Raw genomic sequence first — 22,010 nt, 5'->3', positions numbered from 1 at the left:
AGCTTGAGAGTTAGGTTTTAACATACAAATTTTGGGGAAGGGCATAAACATTCAGTCCACCGCAGGTACAAATGTTTTCAACAAACATTTGTTGAGTATTTGTCCTTTTTCTAAGCTTTCCTGTTCCTACTAGAACATTGTACATGGATATCCAATAGGAATGTTAGTCAGTATCATTATCTTTTTCTCAAAACATCTTCTACCTTCTTTATTTTCCCTTCCTCTTCTAGTCTTACCATAGTTAATAATGATACTAACTGTTAACATCATAGTTAACCAGTCACTCGAACTAGAACTTGAAAATTTTGAATAATCTCTATACTCACACCCAGTAAAATGAGCTCATATACTTAAAAATCCATGCCTTTTGTTTTGTTTTATTGCTCTTGTTTGTAATTTACTTATTTTTACTTGATACTGTGTTCTGGAAATATTTTCATGTAGTTCAGTCTTCTTTTTAATGTTTCCTAGTATGGGTCCATAAACTACGTGTATTATAGTTTATTTACCCATTCTTCTCTGGATAGATGTTTACATTATTTTTTTCCTTTTGTTACAGAGAATACTGAAATGAATATCCTGAACACGTTTACTTGTATGCATGTGCAAGTATGTAGATGTCAAAAAGTGGAATTGCTAGGTCAAAATGAATATATGTTTAAAATGTTAATAGATACCAACACATTGCTTTACAAAAGTTCCTATCTGTTTTTCTAAGTCTTTTTAAAATATGGACTACATTAGCCCATTCTTGCATTTCTGTTAAGAAATACGTGAAACTGGGTAATTTATAAAGAAAAGTTTAATTGGCTCGTGGTTCTGCATATTTGTACAGACATGGCTTCAATATCTGCTTCTGGTGAGGCCTCAGGAAGCTTGCAATCATCGAGGAAGGTGAAGCTTAGAGCAGGCACATCACATGGCAAGAGTGAGAGCAAGAAAGAGGGGAGAGGTTCCAGACTTTTAAACAACCAGATCTACATGAACTAACTGAGGAAGAACTCATTTATCACCAAGGGTATGGTGCCAAACCATTCATGGAAGATGCCCCCCATGATCCAGTCATCTCCCTCCAGACCTCATCTCTAGTATTGGGAATCATACTTCAACATGAGATTTGGAGGATAGGGATCCAAAACGTGTCATGGACCTAGTATACTTCTCCCAGCCTCAGGGCTCTGATTTCAGTGTTCACTCACTTACTTGGGCACTGTCAGCCACTGTCCAAATTTGTATTCAGTATAAATTGTGTGCTGGGCACTCTGCCACATGTTGGGGATTTAGCACAGGATGACACAGAGATGGTCCCTGCCATCATGTAGCTTACACTTTACCACGTAGAACTTTTGCCATACGCAGACTCTCTTTAGGCACTTGCAGCTACTATCCTCTCTTCCTAGTGCGACCTTCTTCCTTTTAACTTTTCTACCTAGAGAATTTTCTTTCACCCTGTTAATTGGCTTAAATTTTACCCTCTGTCATTATCTTTATCCCTTCTTAGTTAGATGAGCCTTCCTCAGTGCTCCGTCTTGGCACTCATATGCCTTTGGTGGCTATTCCCCTGAGGAGTTTTCGTGATTTGTTTTTATGTATGTGTGCCTTTTGTGTGTATAGACACATGTCTACCTCTTGGATTAGATTGTAAACTCACTATAGACTTGGAACTATGATATGTACCTGAACACTAGCCTAGCTTACTGCCTTCAACCCTGGGGATGCTTAATCACTATTGATTAAGTCAATGAATAACAAACTATAAAAGACCTTAGTTTGTACAGGGCACTGTAGGGGGATTGTTGATATGAATAGAACTGGTCTGTCTTAAGGGACCTAACCATATAGTCAGGGAGATAAAAAAACAGACGAGTAGACTGCAAGGCAGGTTGTGATAAGCTCTGTATGGGACTTATCACGGATGAGTGCTGGAGGAGAATTTAAAGGGAGAGAGGAATTCTCCTAAATGAGATACTCTGATAAGTTTACAGAGAACTGGATTTTTTTCTTTCTTGTACCAGATGTTGTGAGGAGTGTACATGCTGATAAGATATGGTTGCTGATTAAGAGATTTATAGTGAATTAAGGCCTTAGTGCAGGCATTGGTAAATTGTGGCCTATGGGCCAGATCTGGCTATATGCCTGGTTTTATATGGTCCATGTGCTAAGAATGATTTTTCCATTTTAAAAATTGTTAAAATAATATTTTGTGAACATGAAAATTACATGAAATTCAAATTTTTGTGTCCATAATTACATTGTGTTGGAACACAGCCATGTTTATTTGTTTATGCACTAAATGTGACTATATTTGCACTCAACAGCAAAGATGAGTAGTTGTAAAGGAGAACCTTTGGTTCACAACAGTTAAAGTATAAAATAATTTAGTATCAGGCTCATTCCAGAACCAGTTTGCTAACCACTGGGATAGAGAATAGGAAAGATTCAAATAGAGAAGAGAAATGACATTCATACTGGGGGTATTAGTTTGAGTTAAGAGAATGGGACAGTGATACTGACAGTCACACAAATTTTAGGGCTAAAGTGACGATCTAGCTTAACCCTCTTATTGTACAAAATAGGCACAAGATCAAAAATATCCTCAAAGTCCACTAGCTCTTAAGTGGCAGTGGAGTGCTGCTGGAGTAACTGGTACAGAAGTCTGAGGGCTGTAGATGATGATAAGATTATTGCTGAAGAAGGGCAAGATCAGGAATGACCTTGCCCTTGAAAAACGAGAGTTGAAGTACAAACTAAGAACAGACTTCTTTTCTCTCTCAAAATGTAATGTTTCTGTTTTTCTCTTGTATTTCTAGAAGGCCTTTGAGCCCTACTTAGAGATTTTGGAAGTATACTCCACAAAAGCCAAGAATTATGTAAACGGGCATTGCACCAAGTATGAGCCCTGGCAGCTAATCGCATGGAGTGTCGTGTGGACCCTGCTGGTAGTCTGGGGATATGAGTTTGTCTTCCAGCCAGAGAGTAAGTATGCTGTCTCCTCTGTAAAGGTATGGTGGTATGTCACTAGCCTCAAACTCATTGCTGACAGATAGGACTAATTTATTGCCTTTTGGTGTGGTTCTTTTTTTTTTGAGACAGTCTCACTCTGTCGCCATGCTGGAGTGCAATGGCACAGTCTCGGCTCACTGCAATCTCTGCCTCCCAGGTTCAAGTGATTCTCCTGCCTCAGCCTCCGGAGTACCTGGGACTACAGGCGTGCACCACCACAGCTAATTTTTGTATTTTTAGTAGAGTTGGGGTTTCACCATGTTGGCCAGGATGGTCTTGATCTCTTGACCTTGTGATCCTCCCACCTTGGCCTCTTAAAGTGCTGGGATTATAGGCACGAGCCACCATGCCATGCCCTTGTTTGGTTCTTATTTTTAAAATCTGTTTAAATGTAAAGTGGTACTTTGTCTTCTGATTGGTCAAGTTATAACAGGACTCTTGTGTAATTAATACTCCTTAACATTGATTTTTTTTTTTGAATTTGTAGTTTATGTAAAAACACCTCAGAATTAGTCATTGTAAGGATCCACAGCTATCTCAGTGTGGCTTAAACCTTCGGTACCAGTTTCTTCCTTAGAACATAATTATGTCACCTGGTGTTCCCCAAGCAGGAATTTTTTGCTTTCATTTTGTGCCATCCCTTTCAATAAAGATTAGGTGAAATTGGAACAGCACTTATGTGGTGACCATTTGAGTGCTTGTTATGTGCCAGGCACTGCAGCAGCCTCTGGGGATATCTGCACAAGTAGTACAGGATCTCTCTCCTCTTGGAGCTGAACTTCTGGTATCGGAGCTGGGGAGGGGTGGGGATTGTATACTTTGAGCTTCCCGGAAGTGACTCAGAGCCAGATCAACATGGCGAAGAAGAGGCCACTTCTCAGGGCACAGAAGATGAGCAGTCCAATGATCTGCTTATGAATTTTCCACCCTTGCTTAGGATTAAGCCCCTTTCCTGACCACCCACTTTTTTCCCACCTAGAAACCTGGTTGCATGTTACCTTCTTATGAGTTGCAGTCAGTGCTTGGTGAGTTTTGTTTGTACCTAAACACAAATCATCGATATGGTGCTGGATGTTCTGTAACACTCCCCTATACCCTTTCCCAACTCTTAGTAGGGTATTGGAGTTAACTTCGTTGAGATAAGAAATCAGTAACAGTGGCCGGGTGCAGTGGCTCACGCCTGTAATCCAGCACTTTGGGAGGCCGAGGCGGGTGGATCACCTGAGGTCAGGAATTCTAGACCACCCTGACCAAAATGGTGAAACCCCATTTCTACTAAAAATACAAAAAAATAAATAAAAAATTAGCTGGGTTCCTATAATCCCAGCTACAAGGGAGTCTGAGGAAGGAGAATCACTTGAACCTGGGAGGCGGAGGTTGCAGCGAGCCAAGATTGTGCCACTTTACTCCAGCCTGGGTGACAGAGCAAAACTCTGTCTTAAAAAAAAAAAAATCAGTAACATTCAAGATAATTATTCAGTTTCTCATTTGTTTGAAGTTTCCCCACCACTTTGTTTCCCTGATAACATCTGTTTAAAAGGACTCTTCACCTGTGTTTTTTTTCTTTTCTTCTTCTTGCTCAAGGAAAGTCAGTTTAGAAGCCAGATTCCATTTTTATCTCTTTACTCGTCAAATAGCTTCTTAGTGATTTATGGTGTAGTAAACATTGCAAAACCCGACAACTAAGAAGCAAGTTCCATCTACTTAGAGTTTTCAATTAAAGCAGAAATGAGGCGTGACTGTCCTGTGTCAATCTGTACTTCATTCCAGCTTTCAAAGCTTTGTCCTCAGTTGCTGCTCTTAGTCCTTGCAACATTTTCTGATAAACTCTGAGAAATTAGACTGGCTGGCCCTTCTGCAGCATCTGCTCAGCGGTTTGGATATGGATGTGGCTCATGTCCTCTGCTCATGCTTATTCCTGTATTCAGTTCATTGAGTAAGGCGCCCATTTCAGAGGACTCGGAGGGGTAGCAAGAAATGTACTTTCTTTTTATTTTTTAACTTTTAATTTTTTAAAAATAACCAGTCTCTGCTTATCTTTCTATTATAAAATATATATAACCTGAAATTTACTGGTTTAACCATTTTTAAGTATACAGTTAGTCGTGTGGCAGTATGTACATTCACATTACTGTACAGGCATCAGTACTAGCCCACTGAAACTCCATTTTAATAACATCAAATCGTGACTGCCCATTACTCTCTCCCCCATCCCCTGGCAGCCACCATTTATTGTACTGCCTTGTTTACAAATGTACTACCATTCAGAGGTGGTACATCTGTGAAACAAGGCTAAGCGTAGAGATCTGAAATTTATATTATACTGCTATGATTAGTATTAACTTCAGGTATTTACTTCTTTTTAAAACAAATTTTTAAATTATTTTAATTGGCAAATAAACATTGTTTATATTTATCATGTACAACCTGTTGTTTTGAAATGTGTATACATTGTGAAATGGCTAAATTGAGCAAATTAACATGCATTACCTCCCATATTTTTCATTTTTTTGTGGCTACGTATTTCTCATTTCATTTCTGCAGCTCACTGTGCCATACATTTCACTTAACTAATAGTAGAAACACAGCCATCTTAGGTTCTGATAATTACTTATCTGCTTCTAGTGGTCAAAAAGGAATATGCTGGCCTCTGAGAGGCCAATTTTCCATGAGAAAATTATTAGTTATAGAATACTGATGACATATGCCATCTAAATCCTTGTGGGCTGAACTCCAAACCATTTGAGGTTTTTGTTTTGTTTTATTTTGAGACAGTCTTACTCTGTCATGAGGCTGGAGTGCAGTAGTACGATCTCAGCTCACTGCAACCTCTGCCTCCTGGGGTCAAGCAGTTCTCCCTGCCTCAGCCTCCAGAGTAGCTGGGATTATAGGCACCCACCACAATGCCTGGCTAATTTTTGTATTTTTAGTAGAGATGGGGTTTTGCCATATCGGCCAGGCTGGTTTTGAATTCCTAACCTCAGGTGATCTGCCCACTTCAGCCTCTCAAAGTGTTAAGATTACAGGCGTGAGCTACCACGCCTGGCCAAGTTGTTTTGTTTTTAAACATATATATATAATATAAAACAAAAGCAGTACATATTCACTGTGGAAAAGCTGGACAATATGGGTAAATAAGAACAAAATTAAAATCTTACTACTGAAGGATACCACTATTTGTCTCTCTGTTTCTATATCTGAATCCAGTTTGAATCATACAGAATATAATTTTTATGGTAAAAAATTGTTGGATATCGACAATTTTGTACAATTTAGCACATACACAGCACACTTTTATTTGGTAACTTCCAACGTGAATTTTAGACACAGATAAGAATGTCTTCCCTCGAGAGATCAGGGATAATTTTGATAGAATATTCATTTTTTGGCATTTGCTCACTTGCCATGTGTTGCTGAGCAGTCAGGTTATTTTTAGTACACTGCACTAGAGGAGTCTGAAGTCTGGACTAGTGATGAATTTTGTTGATCTTCCAACTCTAAATCTCTCCTGAGGGAAGAGAGTAGTTCTGGAACAAAGGATGGAGCCTGGGATAGAGAAGAAGTGGGCAGTGGCATGAGCTGGGCAGGGGTTAGCAGCTCTCCAGGATGTTGCCTCTTCCTTATTTCTTCTCTGTGATTATCAGCTCACAGTTTATTACTTTTTACTTTCACACTGCTTTTAACTGTGAGTTGTCCATAGTTCACCAACAGAAATCAGCTTTATGTCATGGGAGGAGATGATAAACTCTCAGTTTCTTGTTGTCACCTTGGGTAGCACCCTTTTAAGCTCTCTTAGCCTATTCCTTGCAATCAAATGGATGTCATAATAGCTGCTTTATCTAGTCACAGGTAATATGAGGACTGAATTTCATGTTTTGCATGAGTGGAATTTGTAAACTATTAAGAACCATGCATTGTTCTTATACTGACGTTTCCTATTTCGTTTTCTTAAACTTTTTTAAAAACAAATATTGTATATGTTTATGGTGTACAACATGATGTTTTCAAATATGCGTAAGTCGTGGAATGGTTCAATCAAGCTAACATTAGCTCATGTACCTTTTTAAATGGTGAGAACGCTTAAAATCTATTTTCTTAGCGATCTTTAAGTATACAGCACATTTTTATTTACTGTGTCACCATGATCTCTTGATCTTACTGCTTTCATCTAACTGGAATGTTCTGTCCTTTTGACCATCTCCTAATATTCCTTCTTCCACTTACCCTCAATCCCACTAAAAAATTCTAGTTACTTTTCTTTCTGTATCCCTAGGGACTTTTGAGATAATCTTTTTAGGTGATAACCATGGGATCTTTTTATTTTTAATTTCTTCATCTCTGATGCTGTATTCTGTTCTTTTTACCCTGTACCATTTTTTTTCTCACAAATTCCACAAAATTAGTCTATTCTTTTATCCTCCCCTAGTCACATGACTATACTTCAGGACAGCTGGTTCAGTTTGCTGATTTTTAGACTTATTTTTACCTCAATTACTTCATCAGATAAGGAAGCAGTTCTGAATCTGTACAGCTTTAACAGAAACAGTTGAATAACAAGAAGTTGAACTATCCAACAGTAGATTATAGTCATTTGTTGGACTATTCTAACATTTAAAAATATGTTAGAATTGTTAATAATGTAGAAAATGCTGTCAGGAGGATACAGTTAATTTACATTAAATAGGATTTCGGGTATGTATTACAGTGTGTAGAACATATGGCTGGAAGGAAATACTCCAAAATTTAAACAAAAAGTAACCACAAACAAGTGGGTTCAGTCCCTTTGTCTTATGATTAAGTTTGTGTCTTAGTTACCTGGTTTTGTACCAGGTGTTTACAGAATGTGGACTCTAGGGAGAGTTAGAGAAGGTTACAGGTGAATCAAAAACAGCAGAGATGCAAGGCGTGATGCAATAGATACCAAAAGCGGGTACAGACACATCCTGTGGTTGTTGAGTGAAGAGGGAGCTCCTTATGGCCAGGAAAGTGAGAATTCCCAGATCTCCTAGGAATGCAGTAGTTCATACTCAGTTCACACCTTGGATAAAAGCCAGGCCTAGATTCTTATAGACTCAAACAGGAAATTCCGATGGTGCATTTGAAACAGTATAGAATTCTGGGAATCCTGGACTGAAAATACAAAGACTTGAGTTAAATCTTTGTTTCATCACTGATTTTATCTGTGGCCTTAAAGCAAGTTTTGAGGCTTTGATCTTCCATTGCCTTTTATGTCACTTGTGGGTGGTAAATAATGCCTTCTGTGCCAGCCTCAGAATACTGTTGTCAGTCAGTGGGGATATATTGATTATGAATGCATTAGAAGGTCTATCAGTCTATTTAGATGCTGTGTATTTATGATTATTATAATCAACAGGATTAGAATTCTCTATTTGTCCCATGTACTGCCTGACAGAATGGACTCTGGCATCCACAATTTTTCAAACTTTTTTTTCTTTTTGTAGTTTCTGTCTCACTGTGTTACCCAGGCTGGTCTCAAACTCCTGTGCTCAAGCAGTCCTCCCACCTTGGCCTCCCAAAGTGCTGGGATTAGAGGTGTAAACACTGTGCCTGGCCAGCATCCACGATTTTGAGGGCATTTGTAGATCCAGAAAATGTTAGAATTTGTGTTGAATGAGAGAGTGGTGGACATAGATCCAGGAAAAACAAACTGGAAACAGGGGCTGGCCATTAGTCTTGGGGGAAGGAAGAGAAATGTTGAACATCTAGAAACCTTAGGAAGGTCAAGAATTCTGAAATACATACATCATTTGACCTAGTACTGCTTCTGAGAGTATATCCTATAGGTGTACTTGTAGGTATGCAGTATGGTATGTGTTAAAAGGTTATTTATTTCAGCATGATCTGTAATTGCAAATATTAGAAACAACCTGTATGTCCATCATTAAGAAGCAGGTTAAATAAATTTTGGCACATCCATATAATGTAATACTCTGCAGCTATAAAAATTAGTGAGGGCCAGATGCGGTGGCTCACGCTTGTAATCCCAGCATTTTGGGAGGTAAAGGTGGGTGGCAGATCACGAGGTCAGGAGATCAAGACCATCCTGGCTAACACAGTGAAACGCTGTCTCTGCTAAAAATACAAAAAATTAGGTGGCATGTGCCTGTAGTCTCAGCTACTTGGGAGGCTGAGGCAGGAGAATTGCTTGAACCCGGGAGGCAGAGGTTGCAGTGAGCTGAGATTCCGCCACTGTACTTCAGCCTGGACGACAGAGTGAGAGGATGCACTGATCTTAAAGATAATACTCCTAAGTGGAAAAACAAGGTCTACTACAGTTCTAGAGTATACTTTTTGTGCAAAAGAAGGTAGACAAATAAGAATATAGCTTTACTGTTGCACGTGTATGCATAAAGAAACTCGGGAAGAGTGTACCAGAAACTAACAGTAGTGTTTACTTGGGGGTAGCATGAGGGTCAGGGGGATAGTCTTGAAAGAGGGAAACTTCACTGCTTTACTGTATGTGCAGGTGTTTGTATTTTTTAAATTTTGAACCATGTAAATACGGTACTTCACAAATTTAAATTTAAAAGTATTTTTTTGTTGTTTTTTGAAGGAAAGCAATTCTTTGCAATTGGAGGCAAGTGAGGTTGTGGAAGACATGTTGAATAGTTGCTATATACTAGGTCATATCTGGAAATTTATTTGAATAAGAGAACCATTTGTTTCTTACAGGTTTATGGTCAAGGTTTAAAAAGAAATGTTTTAAGCTCACTAGGAAGATGCCCATTATTGGTCGTAAGGTAAGTGGAATCTGTATATGTTGTTTTTTTCCCCTCTTGAGCATCATACTTCTTTCTGTTTACTGAACCTAATATTCTCAAAGTGGAGGGGTGATTTTTTTCCCCTTACCTCAGGGGACACTTAGCAGTGTTTGGAGAAGTTTTCTATTGTCACAGCTCAGATGGAGTGGTGCTCTTGGCATGTAATGGATGGTGGCCAGAAATGCTGCTGAACATCCTACAATGTACAGGGCTGCCCCCCTGACCCATCACAGAATTATCTGGCTGGAAATGTCAAAAGAGCCAAGGTTGAGAAACCCTGACTTAACCCTTTCTCCAACATAAATGGCCAAAGGAGAGATGAGAAGCCTGTTAAGGAAGTAAGAATTTGAAATGAGAAGACTTGACTGTAGTGTTATGGTGCTTTGGAACAATATGTGGCTGGCTGACTTGAGATATTTGTCTAGGAGTTGGGTGCTCACAGGGTTTAGGTTAGGGGTCTGCAAACGTTTTCTGTAATGGGCTAGATATGAAACATTTTGGGCTCCGTAGGCCATACCGTGTCTGTTGCAACTCCTTACCTCTGCCCTTGTAGAGGCACGGCAGCAAGAGGTTCAGGAATGAGCCTGGCTCTGTTCCAGTGAAACTTTCTTTGTTAATTCAGGTATGCCTTAGTAGGTTCCTGGCTGTAGTTTGCTGATCCCAAGTTGCAGAGCACTGTCACTTGCTCTTCGCACTTATCTATATTATAGTATGTCCCCTTTGTTACTTCCTCTTTGCCTTCACCCATGCTGAGGATAAGGTAGTCACCTCTATGCCTCCCACAGGTTCTTTATCACAGATGACGATAAACAGGGCAGGCCCCTTGGCAAGTTCTCAGGAAGGCTTGGCATCTTCATCTCCTCCAGTGCCTTCCCCTCACCCTCCTTTGGTCTTTCCCAACTTTACCTGCATTCAAGTTTTCTTTCACTTTGGGCTTTCAGTTTTCTTTCCTGGCTATACCAGGGGTCCTTCACTGACTCCTTATCTAAAAGGTTACCATTTATCTTTAGCCTTTGGCTGAAATCCATTCAGGCTGCTGTGCTAACTCTCCCAGAGATATGTATCTTCAGGTTCATTTTCTGTAGGGGAGTGGAAGCAATAAATGGGGTGGTGAAGGGGGATGTGAGCACATAGGCTTCTGTTTGCTCTCCAAATTATATTAATCCCTAAAAGTAAATCTAGCCCTTACAGAGTATAAGGGGTGGGAACACGGAAGGTATTGTAGAAGATGGACTATAGCACAAATTAAATTAGTATTTCCCCTTATTTCCTGCATTTTTTTTTTCTTCTCACTTTATTCAGTATCCAGACTTTGAGACAAATAAATGCTAGGGTTCCAGAACCCATTCTTTAACTTATAAAGTAAATATCCTTAGCTTGCTAAGGGCTATCTAATCACCCTCTATTTTTTCAGAAGCAGATTCTGAGACTTAGAGACAAAAAGTTACATGTGTGTGTGCACGCACATGTGCGTCTGTGCATATGTGTAGCTCTCTGTCATTTATTCACTTATCAACACATGTTTATTGAGCCACCTGCTCAGTGTCAAGTACTTTTCTGGGTGCTGGGGATGTGGTGGTGAATAAGACCAAGCTCTTCCTCTCATGGAACTTACTTTTTTATTTTTTTGAGATGGAGTCTTGCTCTGTTGGCCAGGCTGGAGTGCAGTGGCATGATCTCGGGCTCACTGCAACCTCTGCCTCCTGGGTTCAGGCGATTCTCCTGCCTCAGCCTCCTGAGTAGCTGGGATTACAGGTGTGCACCACCATACCTGGCTAATTTTTGGTATTTTTAGTAGAGACAGGGTTTTACCATATTGGTCAGGCTGGTCTCAAACTCCTGACTTCATGATCTGCCTGCCTCAGCCTCTCAAGGTGCTGGGATTACAGGCATGAGCCACCGCGCCCAGCCAGAACTTATCATTTTAATAGGAAAGACAGAAAATAAATCAGTAAACAAATACATGGAATGTTATTTTGAAGAAATTAAAATTGGGTACCATAATATAGGCTTTGCGGCAAGAATTGGGAGTAAGGAAGTACTTGCTGTGCTCTCTAATACACCTCTGTCATCTGTTGTCTGGTTTATTTTATGGCAATAGCATACTCTGTGCATGGAAGCTCAGCTTTCATAGCCTGTTCTGTTGCATGAGTAATTATTTATGTGAATTAATTTTTAAATTTACAACTTAAAAAATATCTTCACATCCACAGCATGCCTGAGAATTGCCCAGGAGTGTAGCCTCTGCTCTCTGCTAGTGCGGGTCTGTTAGACTATTTGCAGGTGTGCTCAAAAAGAGTGGCTTACCCTGTGGTTTCATCAAGGGCCATATCTAAGAATAACTCTTTCTTCTAATCATCCATGGCTAGAGATGAGAAAATCTTAGTGTGGAGTAAGTTCTTGAGTTCTTTAGCAAATATATTGCTGAAACAGTAGCACTGTGACATGAACAAATTGTGACATGTAGCTTCTCTCCCCAAACCTACTAACCAAGAGTCTTTTGCTGTAAGCCGAAGGCCCTACCCTTCTGCCTCTTTACTCTGCTATTTTTTTTTTCCTCAGCACTTTTTGCTACCTGACTTACTTTCTGTCTCTCCTGCTGAAAATAAACTTCATGAGGACAGGAGGTGTTTTTTAGTTGTTTTTTTTCCTGTGTTCTTCACTGCCTAAAAGTTTGTTTTGTTCACTGTATAGCCCCAGCCTGCGTTTTGTTAAGTGAATAAAAGAAAATGCCTTAGAAGCTATGGCTTTGAGGATGGAAGAGAAGAGAATCATAGTTGATAAATGGCATAGCAGAAAGGACCTTAGCTCCTCCTAACATTTTGGGGTCAGACGGTGCAAGCTTAAGGAGACACATTGGAGCCTTCCGGGCAATTCTTAGAATGCCTTGTGCTTGTATTGCATGGGGCCTCCAAATTCCTGGTGTGCTGTGTGCATGTGTGTTGATGGAGCTCATCACTTGCACAAGGACCAGAATGCCTTTTATTGCAGCATGGCCAGTTTTCTGGCTACTGTTCGTAGTTGTACCTTTGATTCTTTTACACACATGCTGTAGTTGCTGCCAAGGCAGGATCAAAGTCCAAATATTGCCCTCAGGGATGTGCTGACTTTAGCAATGCAAACAAAGGGAAGCAGCAGTGATAACAGCATGGCAGATAAATGGGTTAAGGGGAAACTGGGTGCATCTTTTTTTTTTTTTTTTTTTTTTGAGACAGAGTCTTGCTCTGTTGCCCAGGCTGGATGGAGTATAGTGGTGTGATCTCTGCTCACTGCAACCTCCACCTCCTGGGTTCAAGTGTTTCTCATGCCTCAGCCTCCCAAGTAGCTTGGATTACAGGCACCTTACACCATGCCTGACTAATTTTTGTATTTTTAGTAGAGTTGGGGTTTCACCATGTTGGTCAGGCTGGTCTCTACCTCCTGACTTGAGGGGATCCACCCACCTCGGCTTCCTGAAAAGCTGTGGTAACAGGCGTGAGCCACCGCGCCCGGCTGAGTGCATCTTGACCTTTAGAGAGAAGCTTCACTTTTCAGATTTTTCAGAGGCCGTTGTACGTGCCAGAAAGTAGCTGACCAGTCAAAATATCACCATATATCTTTAAGAAAAATGTTATCTAGTTACTTGTGCAGTGCCCAGCATTGAGCAGTTGCTTGAATGTCATAATGGTTCTGCTGTCTCTACTATACTCTTGCATCTGATTAACTTTGTCCTTCTTACCTTTGGAGATTCAAGACAAGTTGAACAAGACCAAGGAGGATATTAACAAGAACATGTCATTCCTGAAGGTGGACAAAGAGTATGTGAAAGCTTTGCCCTCCCAGGGTCTGAGCTCATCTGCAGTTTTGGAGAAACTTAAAGAGTACAGCTCTATGGGTATGATGCTTGGCATATACATGCTCTCTGCTTCCTTAAAGCAACTGGTTTTGTCATTGTTTAATGTACACATGGGTGAAGAATAACTCATCGTTGGTTCTTACATGTTTAGGAGGGCCTACTCTCTGTTTCTCAGGTTGAATTTCATATTTTTAAAATTATGTTTAGATTCATCCTTCATCCATAAAGCAAGCAAATCTCAGAGGTAGTGGAACTTTGCTTTATTTCCTTTTGTAAGCATGACTGAAACAAATATGTTTGTGTTTAAGAAGAGAGAATATCAGCTATGTAATACAAATGAAATACAGATTCATGTAAAAATGTGAAATCTGCATAAAGGCACAAAGAAAAATAAGTCACTGTAATTCCATCATCAGAGATAAAGAGATGATATATATCTATATGCATGGAGCTACAGGTAGATCTGTCTATATAGGTTTACATCTATCTATATCTGTATATCTATCTGTTTCTGAGAATGCTAATAGTGTTTGTGTGTGTTTATACACATATATGCATGAGCACATACCTGATAGATAATACACCAGATAGCTTGGTGCTTAAGAGCATAACCCAGGAACCAGCCTGGATTCAAATCTTGGTTTGCCACTTAAAGTATGCCTTTGGTGAATTACTTAACTTGTGTATGTCCCAGTTCCTGTATCTCTGCAATGGGGATAGTAACATCAGTAAAGTACTTACCTGAAAAGGTTGAATGAAATCATACATGTGTAAATGTTTTATAGTGCCCGGCATATAGTAAGTGTTCAGTAAATGTTAACTATTATTGCTGTTAACTCTAACAGATTCATGTTTGTTACTGATTAAGATCATATTACAAGTACTTTTAAAAAATAACTCTAACAGATTCATGTTTGTTACTGATTAAGATCATATTACAAGTACTTTTAAAAAATAAGCTTTTTAGTTTGACATAATTTTATATTTATAGAAAAGTAGCAAAGATGATAGAGATTTCCATATACCCTTCACTCAGCTTTTCCTGATGTTACCATCCTCTATAACCATGGTATGTTTATCAAAACTAAAAAATTAATATTGGTGCAGTGCTATTAACTACACTACAAATTCTTTTGCTAGTTCATCAGGATTTTTTGTTTTGTTTTGCTTTGTTTTGTTTTAAACTGTTCTTTTTTCTATTCTAGGAGCCAATCCAGGATATCATGTTGCATTTTGACAAATACCCTTAATTTTTATTTTTTGAGGCAGAGTCTCACTCTGTCTCCCAGGCTGGAATGCAGTGGTGCGATCTTAGCTCACAGCAACCTCTGCCTCCCAGGGTTTAGCGATTCTTATGCCTCTGCCTCCTAAGTAGCTGGGATTACAGGTGTGGGCCACCATACCCAGCTAATTTTTTGTGTTATTAGTAGAGATGGGATTTCACCATGTTGCCCAGGCTGGTCTTGAACTCCTGAACTCAGGTGATCTGCCTGCCTTGGCCTCCCAAAGTGCTAGGATTACAGGTATGAGCCACTGTGCCCGGCCTTGACAAATACCTTTATAATTTCTAAGTGACATGTGTTGAGGTCTTGACATTGAATAGTACAAAATTTGATATAGTCTAGGATGTAGATGAATAAAGCAGGGGTTAGCACCCTAAAACCTGTGTGTTGAAGATTTCCATGATTATGAGAGCTGGTTGCCACAACCATATTGCCTTCTTCAATGTTTAAGTCACTGTCCATTGCTGTGTTCTCTAGCATCAGTAAAAGAACAGGAAATGAAACCAGGTAACTTATTTTTGAAAGGCTGGTGACCTCTGGTCTGAAGATGTGCATGGTACAGAGCAGTGTCCTCTAAGGAAAGAGTGAAAGTCAAATGGGCAGCAAGCCAGAGCTTGGCAGATTGGTGTGAGAATGAGTTTGTCTGTATATTTACCACTCAGTTTTCTGTTCTCAAAAGCTGAAGATCTTTGCTTTGGAAAGTCTATGGCTCCATGCGGTTTTTAGTTAGTATGTTACTGTAGTAGCTTTCTCACTACCCACTTTCAATAGGGCACAGCTGCATTGTAGCAGAAGGACCTGAGACACCCACAGCAGCAGAACTATGGATAAAATGAATGTCTCCCGGGGAGAGAGGAAAGTGGAAAGTCAGATCTTATATTCTAGTCAGGAACTTCACTTTTCTTTCAACACTGGGATAAAGGAGGTCTATCCCAATGTTGACTGTGTTCCTGATCTTGAATGCTACAGCATGTGCTGCTGGAAGCAGGTAGCTAGTTCTGTGTGGGTTTCCAGGTTTGACTGAGGGAGTGGCCTCTGAGACCAGGGTGCTCATGGTTTATACCTCATTGTGGTTTGTTTTCTCGTTTTGTCTCTGATGATAGTGTGCTGAAATTTCATACTTCTCGTCTTGCTTTTTTCTGCCAACTCTGCCCATAACCGTTCTCAAAAGTCCTAGGACTGGTTAGGAAGGGAGAGAAGAAGGAAGCTATTGCAGAAAAAGGTCACTCCAAAGCCATACAGAGAATAGAAAATAAGTATAGACCAAGGAAAATGTTTCTGCTGTTAGAAGGCAGTTGAAGATGAGGAAAATGTTATTGTCGGACTGTTTTTATTGTACCTAAATGCTATTAATGTCTTTTTCACATTGCTGATAATAATTATTTTTTATCTTTATTGGGCTGTTTATTGAACTTTTTTCTGTTTACTATAAGAATGCTATTGGGTTTCCACTCAACTTTTTTTTTCTTTTGTACCCAGAGAGGTTTCTTCCTGTTTGTTCTTTATTAGAACCTGTCTTCCCAGAGATTCCTGCTTACTGACCCAGTGATCTTACCTTTCTCTGCAGATGCCTTCTGGCAAGAGGGGAGAGCCTCTGGAACTGTGTACAGTGGGGAGGAGAAGCTCACTGAGCTCCTTGTGAAGGTAGGCATCCAGTTCTTGAGGGAAGCCTGTGAGATCTGTGCCAGTTTACATGACCTCCTTTTTTCTCCTTACTTTTGTAATTAGAAAAATTACTTAAGGAAAGCTTATTTTTACAATAAAACCATGAAAGTTTCTCTTCACCCAGACATAAGCAAATATATATAATATTATCAAAGACATCTTCAGTCTGTAATATAGTAAAATGGTATTTAGGTTTTCAGGCTTTGTAGATTTCCTATGTAGAAGGCAGATTACTAGGGAAGGTAAGTCTGTTACATGAGATTTTTTATGGTGAGACAGATTTTGTTTGGTAAGAAAAGATAAGAAAACCCTCTCATAATTTTCGCAAATCATGTAACCCAAGATGAGCAGTGGTCTCACATGTACTTCAAATAATTTTCATTGTTAGCTTCTTTCATTTCTAATCAAATTTATTTATTTATTTTAGAGTCAAAATCTCACTCTTGTCACACAGGCTGGAGTAGAGTAGTGTGATCATGGTTCACTTCCTGCAGCCTTGACCTCTTGGGGTCAAGTGATCCTCCCACCTCAGCCTCTTGAGTACTTGGGACTATAGGCGTGCACCACTATGCCCAGCTAATGTTTGTATTTTTTTTTTTTTTTTTTTTTGGTAGAGAAAGGGTCTCACTGTATTGCCCAGGCTGGTCTTGAACTCCTGGCCTCAGGCAATCCTCCTGCCTTGGCCTCTGAAAGTGTTGGGATTACAGGTGTGAACCGCTGCACTCAGCCCTCACATTTATTTTTATTTATTTATTAATATGGAATGCTTCACAAATTTGCGTGTCATCCTTGCACAGGGGCCATGCTAATCTTCTCTGTATCGTTCCAGTTTTAGTATACTTGCTGCCAAAGGAGCACCTCATACTTATTTTTGAAAGTCCACTTCATCATATAAAATTGGGGTTGTACTGATGGTCTCTAATGAAACTACTTACACTTTACTAAATAAATATGATAGGTTTTACATAGCTTGGTGTAATGCTCTGATTTTCTGTGCTTAAAATCTTTCAGTAGCTTCCCATCATCTATAGGATGAAAAAGGTTCTTATGCAGCAGAGAATACAAGTTTCTTCCTGAGCCAACTCCCACCTTTCTTTTCTTAACTACTTCTCTTTATTTCCCACATAAACATTAATTCTGCCTTTTCTCTTTACTGAATGTGTCATGCTCTCGTCATGTTGTTTTCCTTCCCTTCCATCATTCCTCTTGTTCTAAATTATGATTCCTCCTTACCTCTCAAAGTTCCACTCGGTGGACACCTCTAGACCACTCAGGATGTTAGTTGTTACCTCTTCAGAGTCCTTTAATGCTCTGCACACAAATCTGGTATTGCAGTCGATAACAGCTGCTTTTTGCCAGACACTCTACTAAGTCCCTCACAAACATTATGTTATTATTGCTAGAATGCTAGAAGATAGCTACCGTAACTTCTTCTGCATATAAAGAAACAACCTGAGATCATTTGACGTACACGGCTGAAAGTGACAGGCAAAGCTAAGATTTCCTGCTGGGTCTGTTTGGTGTTATAGTCTGCTCGTTTAACCATATTTATACTTCTTTCCTTACCACATTGTAAAATTATTAATTTACATGTCTGTCTTCTCCACTATGTTTTGATCTTTTTTAGGTTGAGGAATATATCTTACCTTTTTTTCCAGTTCCTATCATTGTGCCTAATACTTAGAAACTCTTTAGTGCGTGACTCTTTGTCCTGTATAGTGTAATAGTTTAATTTCACATCTGCTTGCATTTCTTTGCAGGCTTATGGAGATTTTGCATGGAGTAACCCCCTGCATCCAGATATCTTCCCAGGATTACGCAAGATAGAGGCAGAAGTTGTGAGGATAACTTGCTCCCTGTTCAATGGGGGACCAGATTCATGTGGATGTGTAAGTATATGCAAGTGGCATCCAATAGCCTTATTTTTTAGGTTAAAATAGAGGAGTTTATTAAAAATATTTTACTACACAAGTAATATTTGATCATTGTAGAAAGATCATCTTACTACTCAAGGAATTTTTGATCATTATAGAGAGATCCTAATTAACTGCAGTTTTAAATGTTGCTTGTAATTTTGTAATCCAGAGAATGTGAACATTTTGGTATATATTCTTATAGATATTTTTCTCTTCACCTTTTTATTTTGCAAAACTTTGAACGTACATTCAATTGCTAGGATAGGTTAAAGAACACCTTGGATTCACTAAATGTAAATATGTTGCCATATCTGCTCTCTACACTCCTTCCCTCCCTACCCCCTTCTTCGCTTATCCCCCACCCGCACACCTACCATCCCCCTATTTATCTGTGTATACTTTTGTTGAGCCATCCTGCAGTGTTTTTAATATACTTCTGGTTTTACCTGAGCCAAAGTTTAGTTTATTATTTTGCTTTAAACTGAACCTCATTTAGTTGGTGTAAGGAATCAAGAAAGCAAGAAGACATCATTCTATTTAAAGAAACGCATGAGAATTCCTTGTTTGACCTGTTGTTTCAAGCAGATGATTGTTAGTTTTCCTAAACTTCTGTTTCGATCTATTGTCTTTAGAAAAAACTAAATCTCAGGTTATGTAGGATAGATAGATTTAGGTGCTAATCCTATTAGATGCTCATCATATTTGCAGTCATTATAAAAACTGCAGATTTAATTATTGAAGGGCCCATTTGAAGACAAGGACACCTAATAGTTTAGTTTAGTTTTTCTCCGGGAAGCATTGTTTTTCTTTTGTTTTTCTAATATGTTGGCACCATGAAAATCATCGTGTTCAGTAGTAATAAAAGTGATATTCCTGGCATTCATTTTCAAAACAAAATACTGAAACTGTTAAAAAACAGAACCACCTATAATATAATAACAGTTTTCCTTAGAGTATTGAGGTGAACAGGGTCACTTTCAGAGGGAAGCTGATAATGTACTCACAATATATTCTCCCATGCCATTAGACTCTTGAAGAACTTAAAAGAGGCCACAGAGTAAACAGCCACAGAACAGTTTGGCCTTATCTGGTAAATTTCAAGATACATGTATCTTGTGACCCAGAAATTCTGCTACTCCGGACATACTCTAGAAAAATTAGTACACGTTTATATCAGGGTATATGGACATTTATATTCATAGCAATGGTCTGGGCACAGTGGCTCACACCTGTAATCCCAGCACTTTGGGAGGCCAAGGCAGGCGGATGGTGGATCACAGGTTAGGAGTTGGAGACTAGCCTGGCCAATATGGTGAAACCTCATCTCTACTAAAAATAGAAAAGTTAGCCGTTCGTGGTGGTGGCTACTCAGGAGGCTGAGACAGGAGAATTGCTTGAACCTGGGAGGCGGAGGTTTTAGTGAACCGTGATCGCGCCATTGCACTCCACCCTGAGCGACATGTGAGACTGTCTCACAGACACAAACATAAATAAATAAATAAATAAATAATTTATAAATAAATAAATATTCATAGCAATGTTATTCGTGATAGCTCAAAACTGGAAATAATTCAAATGCCTATACACGGTACACAGATGGATAAATTGTGGAATGCTGTGTGTGCCTTAGTCCATTGTAGCTGTTATTCAGATTGATGCTCAAATTACTTCATCCATGTTCGGCTGGTGAGAACATCTTCGTATTGGCTCCTAGGTCCATTTGTATGACCCAAGTAATCTTTGAAAGCCTTTTCTCTCTTTCTTTCCTTTTTTTTTTTTTTTTTTGACAAAAATTTCATGTTCACTGTCCATTTCCTGCTCCAGGCCTACAATCAGCCATTTGTCCAAGGAGCTCTGGTTCATTTAAAACTAGGGAAAATAAGTACATAGTTCCAAAGTCACATTTATGGAATAAGACAGATGCAAAAAAAAAAAAAATTAACCAGAATGCAGTCCAGAGACAAAGAAATAGAAAATATGAAAGAAACGTTAAGAAATGCAAAGGATAGAATGAGAAGGTTAACACACATCTAATTGGTGTTTGAGAGCAGACAGAGAACATAGATAACCTCAAGGCATAACTGTTATTCTCTATAGCAACAATGGCTAGGGCAGGTGGGGGTAGATGAAGGGTTGGCTGTAAATTGAAAATTGTTGGAGCCTGATGATAAGTAGAAGCCCATTGGGCTTTTAAATTTTATTTACTATAATTTCATTCTTGAATTCTGTTTTGTAGTTGTCCTTTTATTTTATGGTTTTTTTTTTTTTTTTTTTTTTGAGACAGGGTCCCACTCTGTCGCCCAGGCCAGGGCGCAGTGGTGTGATCTTAGCTCACTGCAGCCTTGGCCGCCCTGGGCTCAAGTGATCCTCCCACCTCAGCCCCCCGGAGTAGCTGGGACTACAGGCATGCACCACCATGCCTCGCTGATGTTTTGTTTGTATTTTTGGTAGAGACAGGGTTTCACCATGTTGCTCAGGCTGGTTTTAACTCTGACCTCAAGTGATCTGCTTGCCTTGGCTTTCAAAGTGCTGGGATTACAGGTGTGAGCCACCACACTTGGCCGTCTTTTTTTTTGTTTTGAAATCTGTTTAGTTGTTTTTTTATAGTTCCTTTCCTTGGCTTAAATTTTTATACTTAAATATATTACACATAAATATTTTATCCTCCGTTTCTGGTAATTCCAATATCCATGAGCCTTACCTATCTGGTTCTGCTGGCTTCCGTCATGGTTCCTTGTTTCCTTATATTTGTGATTGTTTTAATATGAGCCACTCATTTTTCTGGGAACCTAGGGATTCTTTGAGGCCTAGATTGCAGTTAAGTCTGGAAGTTCTCTTCTTCCAGAGAAGATTTGTCATACTTTTGTAAGTTGCTAGGGATTGCCACCACACTGGAACCAAATTAAGCCCAATTCTTAGCTTGTCATTTTGTTCCACAGAGGTAGTGTGAATTCTGACCACAGACTCACATAAAGACTCCGTTGTTTCACATTCTTGAAAGATTCTTATTTTTCTTTACTTGAACATCAGGGTTGAGAAAACAGTTTTTCTTTTCTTTCCTCTTTTGCATTACTGGGATTTATTTCTTGTACACCTAAGAGTCTGTTTTTTTCCAGCCATCTCCTGTTGAACTCCTTACCTTGGGCAGTCTCTAAATGTATTTTCTGGTCCATCCTTTGCTCACCTGTCAGTGTAGGAGTTTGAAGTCTGTAGGGGTTGCTGCCACCCTCAGGGTGAAAGCTAGTTTTGGTGTTCTCTTATTTTGCAGGATTCTTGATTTTGCTTTGTTTGGGGGTTTTGTAAGTTTCTTTATGTTAGCTTAATGATGGGTTTAAATTTTTTTTTTTATGTTTCATTAAGTTTTTTAGTTATTTCAGTTAGGAGGGTTGCTCAAGGTATATAATCTATATTGCTGAAAATAGAAGCTCCGTGACTGTTTTTTCCACGTGACAGAGCTTTGTATATTTGAAAGCCCCTTTCTCCCTGAATCTTCTCTTCCCCGAATTTTTCTGGATTACTCTGCTGC

At 39.3% G+C, this 22,010-nt stretch overlaps 1 protein-coding gene and 1 non-coding gene across 5 annotated transcripts in view; one reads left to right on the top strand and one right to left on the bottom strand.

The window, feature by feature from the left end:
* The window catches only part of SGPL1 (sphingosine-1-phosphate lyase 1), a 62,575-nt gene that overhangs the window by 24,172 nt on the left and 16,393 nt on the right, over positions 1-22,010 (top strand). For 3 of the 4 annotated variants that reach the window (XM_009009780.5, XM_009009779.4, XM_035268058.3), the window contains exons 3-7: positions 2,811-2,976; positions 9,697-9,764; positions 13,512-13,659; positions 16,471-16,547; positions 18,329-18,457. In XM_009009780.5, coding sequence (XP_009008028.1) covers positions 2,811-2,976; positions 9,697-9,764; positions 13,512-13,659; positions 16,471-16,547; positions 18,329-18,457 — 588 coding nt within the window. Of the gene's footprint in view, positions 1-559; positions 610-2,810; positions 2,977-9,696; positions 9,765-13,511; positions 13,660-16,470; positions 16,548-18,328; positions 18,458-22,010 lie in introns of all 4 variants that reach the window. The other variant, XM_078345648.1, reaches the window with a different exon arrangement.
* LOC118146479 (U6 spliceosomal RNA) lies at positions 17,321-17,426 on the bottom strand. Its single transcript, XR_004732341.1, has one exon. It is a non-coding gene; the product is annotated as a U6 spliceosomal RNA (small nuclear RNA).

This window comes from Callithrix jacchus, chromosome 12 (genome assembly GCF_049354715.1).
Source record: "Callithrix jacchus isolate 240 chromosome 12, calJac240_pri, whole genome shotgun sequence".
Classification (NCBI taxonomy): domain Eukaryota; kingdom Metazoa; phylum Chordata; class Mammalia; order Primates; family Cebidae; genus Callithrix; species Callithrix jacchus.
The sequence above is the reverse complement of the archived record's forward strand: the minus strand, read 5'-3'. Positions and strand labels throughout refer to the sequence as shown.